The following is an 11,427-nucleotide window of genomic DNA, read 5'->3' as shown; positions in this document are numbered from 1 at the left end:
AGTAGAATTATATAGAATAATGTCGTCAAGGTGCACTACTAAAAACTTGTCAAGGTATTCATCAAACACTTGGTTATAAGTGTGTAAAAAGTCATTAACGTATTCATCAATCTAAAGGGCATCAGAATTCATAAGCCCCTTACCATGTCATGCAAGTAGCCTTTAGTTCATCACCATTTGCTATCCTCATTTGAAAGTAGTCTAACAATAAGTTAAGTGTGGTGAAGTGCTTGGCGTCACTTAGCAGATTAAACAAATCAATTTGCATGGGAATAAAATACTTGTTGCACACAATCACCCCATTAAGTACGTGGTAGTCCACACATATTCGTATGCTCCCACCATGTTTCCTTGAGAACAATAGTAGTGTTGTGAATGGTTGTTTAGAAGGGTGTCTAAATCACGCTTCCAATAACTCATCAAGTTGCTTCTTCAATCTTACTAACTCTGAAGGCGTCATCCGCCGTAATGGTCCTTTTGCAGGAGGTTTCACCCTTGGTAACAATTTAATCTCATACTCCACACCTTATCGTGGAGGCATTGTAAGGTATCTCGTTTGGCATCACAGCTTTGTATCATCCAATATATCTTGGATGACAGTAGGCGCCCTCTTTTGGCCTACTTATTTGTCTAGCACCAACGTGGCTAGATATGTCTACTTACACTTTTTGAATCCCTTCTGAGTTGTATGCTTGATAGGAATTTCTCATTGTCCTTTTTCTTTGTAACAGTTTGCACCATACAAAGGTGATCTTCCATCAAACAAAGAGAACTAACAAATTACATTGGTACCACCTTAGTCTCCCTTAACTATTCCATTTCAAGTATTACCTAGAAATCATCCATCGACATAGGTGTGAAATTCATATGTCCTGCCTATTGTCCAAGCTTCATAGTTAATTGAGCTTTAAGATCTTTTTTCAAGCCTACCCAAATATTAATTACATATTATCCATTATGTATCTTATTGTACTTAATATGCCACAACTTAACATCACCACATAAGTACATTGACACCATGGATGCTTTCGGCTTCTCGCCGCACAAACGTATTGTTTCTTCAACTCTTTAGCATCACAACCACCCCCATAAGCTTGGGGTTCTAGCATCCTTGTTCTTCCATACTATACCCTTGTAGAGTTAGAAATTATCAACACCACGAACCATTAGGTTTATATTGCTATTAAGATCCCATATCTAATTTTGTAAAGCTTTAACCATAGCACGGAAGTCCTCTGACATTTCCATAATTGATGTTTTTATGACCCCTCCAATACATCAACATGTTTAGCAAGTTTGGTTGTCTCTATGACCACATGGTTAGTTGTCTCAACTTAAGTCTCTAGCGCCTCAACTCTCTCAGTATTGGTAGGCATGGTCTCTTAATAATGCTTCACACAGTCCCATAATATAAAGGCGATTGATTTCATGAAGCAATGAATGAAGCTCTAATACCAATTGTCATGGTCCAATACTTCACACTTCATGAAAGGTTATGCAATATAAGTTAAAGCACTTTTTCTTAACTAGTCAGCTGAAATTACATCGTGGTTTCACCATAGGAACAAAATCTTAACCATCAAATTCAAAGTTAAATAGCAGTAGTAAACAAGTATGCAATTAGATAAGTGTCGCACGATAAAACTATAAAGTAACGCAATTCATTAGTAACATTTGTAAGCAACATGTGTTTAGCGAGAGAAGCCATTAGGCAAAATATGATTGCAAAAGCTAATAAGTTTTACAATGATTGATGAGCACTCAAACCTCCTTTAAAGAGCTTTATATGTTATTCTAATTCTAACACTAGGAAACATCAAATTGACTAAGGAGTCATATCCCATTTTAGACTAAGACATCATCCTACTCAAAGAATGAAACATATATTAATACTTACACGATGGTTACCCACCTCATAAATACAAGACAAGTGGTCATAAGCAAGCATAATACTTTGAACAAGTTAAACTTGCGACACCTATGCTTACTTTTGGAGACAAACATCATCCCTGCTCTCAATTCTAAAGGCTTCCGCTCATGCTTCGTGGCCCAAAATTCATCCCTTATGTTTGACTTTGGAGATCAATAATCATCTTTTATTCCATTTTATAAAGATGATATTCATCCCTTTATGTATACTTATAGGGATGAAAGTTGTCCTTATATATTGCTCTTCATGACATATGTACTCCTTAAAGAGTTATGAAAATCATCCCTTTGAGTGAGTTATACATGAGGAACAAACTCGAATCAATATTTTCCATTTTTCAAATAAATCTATGCAAGGTCATTTTTTCCCCCACAAGAACCTATTATCATCCCAAATGACACAAATAAATAAATAAATAAAATATTAATACTAACGCAAGAAAATCAATTTAATTAGAATAAAATGTCAAATGGGCATCCATTTCAAGTACTTAATATAATCATTCAAAATACAAATACTACGGGTCTTCAAATTCCCTGTATTTTTAGTGGAAACTGTAACAAAAAAAAAATTTGAAAAAGATCTTCAAAAAGTCCTTTGTGCTCAAAATGCTCCTTGTACATGTTCTCCATTTGTTATGATTAGGCACCATTGCTATCCTACAAATATCAAATACATTTTGGGTATTGAGTTTAGGATGAGTTTGTCAAAATTTTCATTCAAATTAAAGAACATCAACTCAGAAAGATAATTTGAAACAAAATTGACCATCCCACAAACAAAAAATCTATAGCATAACCAAGAATGATGACAAAACAAACTAGGCAAAAGGAATATGTAGTGCAACAAAAGCAACATTTGCAAGCGTTTATAGAGCATAGTAATAATCCACATCAGAAAATTCATAGTAGTAAGAGTAACATCAAGCTCTTGTAAGTGAAAGGAGCAACATATGAGGGGTAGCATATACTCTAGGATTCAGTTTCCTGGGTTTTTCAGTTGGAAGCATAGCATATAGAGTTTGCTTATTAATAAGCTTGATAGCGGAGTGAGATTCTAAGGTCCTATAGAAACATATCCAAACGGTTGAAACTTTGGGGCAAATGGGGTGGTCAGTGCTGGAGAAGATTCTCCTATCATGCAAATGGGTTTTCACAAAACTTTTAAAGCCAATAAAAGATATTCAATCTTTGATAGGTTATGTGATGCTATACTCTTATTTTTTAGTTCCCTGGGAGGCAATCCTCTCTCATGATCCTAGTGGAGGAGTAATATATGGGTTTTGGAAAAAATATTTGAAATTTCTTTTGTTGAGACTATGGGAAAAGGGAAGTTCCTTTGAAATAAAAAGAAAAAAAAAATCTCATAACAAAATTTTGAAATAATTATTCTTTACAGATTCATAAAAAATTTTATTATCATTAATTATTTTATAGTGATGATACATGAATCAAAGTGGGGAGCCTTATAGCCCGTGAATACCCTAGTACATTTTAAATCAATCTATTCAATTCTTTTATTATAACCATCAAATTCTTTAAAAAAATAAAAATAAATAAATTTAAAAAAAAATGAATTAAAGGCCAATTACAAACAAATTCTAAAGCAAGCACGAACTGTGAGGAAGAATTTTCTATTCAGTGGGGGAAGGATGAGAAATCCAGAAAAGGAAGGGGCCATAAACTCTGCTCAAATATATTTGGTTTAGCTTGACAATAATCCAGATTAAAGAAACAAATCACTCTGACGAGAAACAAGAAACAATTCAACATTTGGGTGGAGACGTCTTTGCTCTCTCCACCAAAATTGTTCTCATATATATTTAAGGGCTGGTTATATCAAGAAACAATTCAACATTGAATTTATTCAATTTAATCAACACATGGACATCTATTCAACCAAATTCCTCACATGCTGGAATTTAACTACTAGTAATCTAGGTGCCACTTATCAACAGATACTTGAGAGCATAGAAAATGTTAGGGATAGATAACATAAATGAAAAGAGAGGCGAATAGAACCAACAAATACTATGTGTCTACGTGTATAGGAGAAACCATTGTTAATGAAAGTTGTAATAGGAGGTGGCAATTCACAATTACTAAAAGAGACAAGTTAGCTGTCATGTGATGAGAAGAACCATAATCAAATATCCATGCATTAGGAGATATACCTGGGGCATGTGAAATGGGCAAACCTGTAGGTGTCATAAAGACAGTAGTAGCATACGATTGGTCCATGATGAACATTAGACATAGTGTAGTTACACAATCAACTGAATAGTGGTAGGAGGGGTTGTGGGGGTACCAAAATGTAGAGTTACTAGTGATGCCACGACTGTTTGGTGATTTTTTAAGAGATGGAGAATGAGGGCTACACTTAGAAGAACAAGGCTGTGGGTCAGTTGAGAGGATGTGTGCCCTTTCTGACATTGTAAATTTGCCCGAGAAAATTTCTAGTCTCTATTTTTTTTTTCTTTTTTCTTTTTAATTGTCTTAATACATGACAAATACCAGATTCATCTATACCACTCTTGGTTTTGGCTTTCCAGCAGGAGTAGGCAATAGCAGAGGCTATCTAATAGAAGTGGCAAAAACTAACTGAGAAGGTAAACCAATGTTTGCCACTTTAAACATGACTTCTTAGCAATGAGTTCATGAACAACCCCATAAACAGTGGGTAGATCGGTAAATGGAGAGCAACACCAGGGTGTAGCTCGCATAACCATCAAAGAATCTGATGAAAAAATCACAATTCATATTCAATTCATTTGAATGACGAATTAATGTTGGTTTCAAAAAAAAAATTCATATGAATTGCAATATACTGTGGGTACTAATCAGAATCTTGCAATATATTCTCCTGCAGATCATTGTTATTACCTCATTGTGCAGAATCTGCAAGCCAGATGAGGCCCAGAGAAAAAAAGCACCAGGGCAGACCTGACCCTATGCTCTACTAGCACTCTTTCTATTCAGAATCACAACCAACCATAGGCCAGCACATAGGCTAATTTGGTGTTTATTCCAGTCAGACCATAAGCCTCCTGTATTCATCCTACCTAGGGCAGTGCACACAATTTGGAATAGTTTAGTGCAAAATATTCTCAGCAGCAACCAAATCCAGTATGAGTTCTTGACATTAAAGTTGGAACAAAGATCATTCTCTTTCTATTAGATATGAACACAGAATTTCTAACCACTAGCATTCATTTCACTTGGCCAGCAAGATGTCAAATTAAAATTGGAAAATCATATGAGAGTCAACATATAGTTTAAGTATATAGGCAACTTACCATAATATGTGGGTAGTTCTGCTATTACATTTGCTGAAATTGTTGCATCATCCTTGCCATGCTCTTGCTATACTCCTTTAAGCAAGCATTCACATTTTCAGCTCATTGACCACTTGCCTTTGAGAGCTAGACATAGGACACCTCTTTGTTGCTTTGTTAGCATAAGCCTTCACCACAAATATATAAGCCTAAACATGTTAAAACTCAATTTGTAATGACTTGATTGCAGCTCTGATCAAAGGTGCTAAGGAGTATATGGACATGGTACATATGATTACAGATTACAGAACTTATCATTTAGAACAATGATAAAAATTTTCCAGCAACCATGTAAAGGTCTCACAAGAACTATATGGGCTTGAAGGTGGTTCGTTCATCAAATAGTTTAATATTTGAGTTGGATTTGGGCCCATGATATTTCCTGAAGCCAAATGTCGTTACCAATCTTGTCTATGGGTCTTCAATTCACCTTATTAATACTATAGGTCCTTCACTAGATGAGTATTTTGGATTGCAACTTATACATTCCATCCTACAAAGATTTTTCAATTTGCAAAGGAGCAAAAGATTTGACTTGAAACTACATGAATCCAAATACAGAAAAATAAAGAGTTCTAGTCTTCATCAGGAGACTTTCGAATGATAAATTTTAGTTCGATCCTAAAATTGTGTTTTTAATAAGAACTAAATTTTGAAGCAAACATTATTTTCTTACCCCATGTTTAGGAGTATTAATTTTAGGTCTTTGACTTAAATTTGGATTTGTTTGAATTTCAATAAAATACGATACAAAATTATATTGAGTTTTATCCAAATTCAAACCGATCATAATCTAAGACTTGAAATTTAGTCTCAAACACACAATCTTATTTGAATCCAAATATTATGCTTTCACCTTACCTCACAAGACATTATATTTGCAATACAGCTTAATTTTTACCTGTCCATATTAAACTCATTTCCAAATAAAATATTTTTCACGTTGACCTTGTCTGCCATTGAATCTACTACCACTCACATGCTATCTATAAATCTATATAAAATAATGAACATGTACTTAAACAAAATAATGAACACAAAAGGAATTGCATCTGCTAACATCAAACAAACGACAAATCAATTTGAAGGATGATAAATCAGGGCACAAGTCAAAGCACTTACTAGTACAACAACTCAATAGCCTCTCACAAGCACATCCTCCAAATTGTTGCACAAGTCAAAGCACTTACTAGTACAACAACTCAATAACCTCCACAACCACCTCCTCCAAATTGTTGCCTTTCCTTCAGATGAGCAGTAAAATATCCAAAATCCAACAATCAAATAAAAAACCCAACGATCAAATTAAAAAACTTAGGAACTAGAAAACTCAATGAGAGTCCAATTATCACGTGATCCAAATTTTCCTAGGAGGAGATTGGATGGTGGTGGTTCTGGATGATTATGTGAAATAATGGGGCACTTGTCAATAATCTTTGAGCAATTAAAAATTTAATAGTTGACTTATCAAGTATGTGGTTCATTCCATTTCTCCAACCTAAGGAATAGATTGCCAAGAATGCCCAAAACGAGTGCCAAAAGCCCCTTAGACTGCAGCAAAAAGAAATAAAATGAATGTCATAATCATTATTTACAAGAAAATAAATAAAAACTGTGTACAAAATGCTCCACAATCAAGGAAGACTTCAATACAACGCATATCTAACTTACTAAGGTATGACAGACTGGTTATGAAGCAAGGGAACTTTACTCAGAAATACCTGATGTAATTCATTAGTTGATGAGTTTACACTCTAATGCATGCCAATATAAACAAGTAGATAGTCAAATAAATCCAGGCTTCATGACATAGACCTTCAAACTTGGAAAGCTTCACATGAATCTAGAATCTAGATGTTTACCTAGGGAAGAAAAAAGAGGACGCCAGTCAATGAGGATAAATTGGAGTAATTAATAATATCTATTGACATTCTAATGTTTCTTTGGACTTCAGAACATACCATTAAGATAAGACTTGCTGTAAGAAGGAGCAGCAAACTATATCATACATTTAAACAAAATTTTGAGGAAAACTGTTTCTGCTGTATTACTTGAAGCCGGAGGAAACAGGTGAACAGGAGATTATCATAATAACCAATGAGTTGATGAACAGGATTTACTCATTACCACACATCAAATCAGCAAGGATTCTGCCTTCCCAGAATTATGGTCATTTCAATACAGATACTGTTTCCAGGGCAATTACACCCACCTACTGCAATGACATTTCAGTGCTGAAATCATCAGGCATATTAACTCAAAACTGAAATGGATCTTTCATTTGTTGATCCAAGCTACCTAAGACACTATAAATAACGCTTCTTTGTGGATGAGAAGAATCTCCAGCTATGAAAATGCTCTTCCTCTGCCGCATTTCAACCCAGCTGCATCCAGCTGGCTTTCTCAAATCTCTTGTCCTCATAAGCCTCCTCATATCCATGACTCCATCCCATCTAGCATCTGCTGCATACAGATTCGACATCACTACATAGTTCCCAATATTATTAGCTTCAATCTCAAAAAGGTGATTAGCCACAATACGCCCCAATTCTACCTCATGGTGGGTCCTACAAGCACCGAGGAGTGTCCCCCATACATTTGCATTAGCATTAATTGGCATCCTAGTCACAAAAGAGTATGCATCTTTAACTCGGCCTCTGCGAGCGAGGAGATCCACTGCACAAGCATATTGTTCCATGGTTGGCTTGACCCCATGTACCTTTTCTATTGAATCAAAAATTTTCCACCCTTCATCCACCAGACCAGCATGACTGCAAGCTGACAAGACAGCAGTGATGATCACATGATCTGGCTTTAGACCCAACTGAAGCATATGATGGTAAGTCCTAACTGCTTCCTCTCCCATACCATGCATGGCATACCCACCAATCATGGCTGTGAACATAACCAAATCCTTGTGAAGAGTTGACTGAAAAAGTGTAGATGCACATCTTATGGTTCCACATTTTGAGTATCCATCTAGTAAAGCCCCCTTCAAGCAATGATCCTCAAAACATGCTCTGACAATGTATCCATGCAACTGCCTTAACAATTGGACAGAGGCCATTTGAGCAGAGACTGGAAGGATGCTCATGATGCTCAATGTATCAGGCTTCATTCCTTGAGCTTGTAACTCATGAAACAGACTAAGAGCTTGGTCCACACAACCATTTTCAGCATAAACACGAATCATAAGATTCCAAGTGGTGAGATCAGCTTCTGACATGTCATTAAATATTTTATATGTTTCATTGTATAAACCACAATACAAATAGCCTGAGATCATTGAATTGCATGTGACCACATTTCTTTTACCCAACAAACTTTCAAATATTTTTGTTGCATACTCCATGTTACTACATTTGGCATACGCATCAAGCAATGCATTCCAGATTGTAGGTTCAACTAAATCTTGGAGAAAGCCAGCTTTAAATGAGTATCCATGAACTTCTTTAACCTTGTCCATTCTACAAAAAGAAGCAAATATATAAATCATGGATAATATAGTAATGGGGTCAGGTCTTACTCCTTCCCTCAACATCCAGTGTAAGACATCATTAAACTGATTCTCACTTTCGCTCTCTGCCAAAGCATCAAGCATAGCATTCCATGATATCAAGTCCCTTTTAGAAATCATTAAGAATATTCGAAATGCTGCATTTATATCATTGCATTTTGCATAGAAGCTTATTAGGGCATTACCAACAGCTGTATTCTCACGCAGATTTGGATGCCGGAGAGTATAACCATGTATCTTTTTCCCCATATGCAAATCATATAAACGGGCGCACGCAGGAAGGATACTGATAAGAGTGATAGAATCTGGCCCAACCAATCCGGAAGAGAGGAATTCACGAAACAACACCAACGATTTCGACCATTCACCATTTGATATATATCCTGCAATAATAGCATTCCATGATATTATGTCTTTTGATTGCATCCTTTGGAAAATCAATTCTGCTTCTTCCACAAAACCAATCCTCTGGTAAAAGCTCATAAGGGCATTGGAGACAGAAACATTTGTGGCCAGCTCAGTCCGACGCAGCACATAGCAGTGAATCCTTTTCCCTATGCAGAAAGCGTTATTCTTTTCTAAAGAAGCACAAACAGGCAGAATATTTGCAACTGTAGCATAATTTGGCTCTATTGGTTCTTCTAGCATCAAATGGAACAATTCCAATGCATTGGTCATGTAGTTATTTTCAGAAAATCCTGCAATCATTGCATTCCAGGAAACAATATCTTTGCTATCAATTGTTTGAAATGCAGCACATGCATCAGTGCGCACAAGTCCACATTTTGCATACAGGGACACCAAAGCATTTCCTACAAGCGTCTGTGACTCTAATCCAGATTTGATCGCATAAGAATGCACACTCTTTCCAGCATCTAACTCTCCTAAACGAGCACATACTGGAAGAATTACAGCAATGGAGACAGAGTTAGGCTTAGGTTCGTGGGCAAGATGCATTGCATAGAACAACCTAATCACCTCAGCATCATAAACCCGGGATCCAGAAAATCCAGATAAGACAATGTTCCAGGTTACAGGATCACAATGACCCATCTCATTAAACAGTTTCTTGCAGTCATCAAGAGCTCCACATTTAGCATACATGTTAAGAACTGCCTTAGATACAGCGTAGCAGGAAAGATGGCCCAGTTTAGCGACATAACTGTGAACGGCCTCCCCCAATTTGATGGCCGAGATGGCAGCGCAAGCTTTGAGAAGACTTGCGAAGACTTGATGGTCGGGCTTACAACCTGCGCATCGTATCTTTTGAAGGAAAAGGGGCAGGGATTCATCGTGCGTGGCATTTATAGAGCAACCTCTCCTAATCATGGTGCTCCATAAATTTGAAATTTCGTTCAGGCATATCCCCAAACAGCTCTTGGCACTCTTGCTGTCGCTACAAATTCTCAAAACATAAGCTAGCAGCTGCGCTCATCAGCCGTCACTGCATCATCAACACTGGAAAGAGAAGAGAGGAACGGGATATAAAAGCAACAATCAACTTCAGCAGTTTATATATAAAGGGATATCAAAAGCCTAAACAGAAGGATGGGAAGCACGCTTTTTCATTCTTTTTTTTTTTTTTTTTTATCAGGAAATGTAAATTATATACATCAAAATGGATATGTACAAAAAATCTGGGCAGGAAGGGGAGACCAAAGCTCCCAAGCAAAGAAACAGCATGGTTACAATCAACCTGAGCCTACCCAGCCACGGCCAGCCCTTTACAATATGGGACCTAGGCGAGATTTAAACAGGGATCTTAATATTTTATTAAATATTATTTTTTTTCTTCGTTTTTTATATTCAGATTCATAGTTTCTCGTTGATATAATTAAATTTCAAAATTAACACTAAGTATAAATTGACAAATTATGTAAACAAATAAAAATAAATTTAATAAATTTATAGAGATAAAAGATTGAAACAATATAACCTAATTAATTATTATTATTGCAAATCGATCAGCGAGCAAGACTTTAGAGATATCGGATTCTTACCAGATACAACGCTCTAACCTCAAAGCTTCCAAAATTTAAGAAAAAATAAACAAAAAAAAATCAGAATGAAAATAATAGAAATATAATGCACAAACATTAAAATCAAAATTATGATTGATGAAAATTACAAAGAATTTGAGCCCCGAAAATGATAAACACAAGAGTTGGAGCAAAAATCATAAAGAGACCAAGAGATTAGAGTAATAGATAGTTAAAAATATAATAAAGTTGTTAGTTAGGAAGTCAATGAGACTTGAAAAAAAAAAAGAATTAAATTACATTTATTTTACATTTTAAAATATAATTTCATTTATTTGTTAGTTAGGAAGTCAATGTATTGGAAGAGAGTATAATAAATAATATTAACATTATTTAATTAAAAAAAATTTGGGGCCCTAGGCGACCACCTCAGCCGCCAAAAGGAAGAGCTAGCCCTGTACCCAGCATGGCTTTTCCTCTTTTTTTTTTTAGATGACATGGGAACTCCTCCCACCAACGAACCCTTCGAACCCTCCCGGTGCGGCACCAAACCCACGGAACGGCAACCTTCCCCCTGATTCACCACCCAAGTAAATCGCATGCAGTCAGCTTAATCATAGCCAAATTAGATGTTTGGCCAACTCGTTTCTCAGGACCCAGCTTAGGA

General features: G+C 36.0%; 1 protein-coding gene across 6 annotated transcripts; it reads right to left on the bottom strand.

Annotated features, from left to right (window-relative positions):
• Nucleotides 1-2,356: 2,356 nt before the first annotated feature.
• LOC131145140 (putative pentatricopeptide repeat-containing protein At5g08490) lies at nt 2,357-10,491 on the bottom strand. 6 transcript variants are annotated; one of them, XM_058094237.1, is made up of 6 exons: nt 7,226-10,491; nt 6,986-7,126; nt 6,387-6,815; nt 5,226-5,413; nt 4,813-4,991; nt 2,357-2,589 (listed from the first exon to the last, which is right to left on the bottom strand). In XM_058094237.1, the coding sequence occupies exon 1, from the start codon at nt 10,108-10,110 to the stop codon at nt 7,522-7,524; it is 2,589 nt and encodes an 862-aa protein (XP_057950220.1). In that variant the 5' UTR covers nt 10,111-10,491; the 3' UTR covers nt 2,357-2,589; nt 4,813-4,991; nt 5,226-5,413; nt 6,387-6,815; nt 6,986-7,126; nt 7,226-7,521. The 6 variants fall into 6 exon arrangements, with proteins under 6 accessions (XP_057950220.1, XP_057950221.1, XP_057950217.1 ...); XM_058094238.1 differs by having other exon boundaries at nt 4,813-4,987; XM_058094234.1 differs by having other exon boundaries at nt 5,226-5,392.
• Nucleotides 10,492-11,427: the final 936 nt, after the last annotated feature.

This window comes from Malania oleifera, chromosome 12 (genome assembly GCF_029873635.1).
Source record: "Malania oleifera isolate guangnan ecotype guangnan chromosome 12, ASM2987363v1, whole genome shotgun sequence".
Taxonomy (NCBI): Eukaryota; Viridiplantae; Streptophyta; class Magnoliopsida; order Santalales; family Ximeniaceae; genus Malania; species Malania oleifera.
Note: the sequence above shows the minus strand (reverse complement) of the source record. Positions and strands in the feature narration are given on the sequence as shown.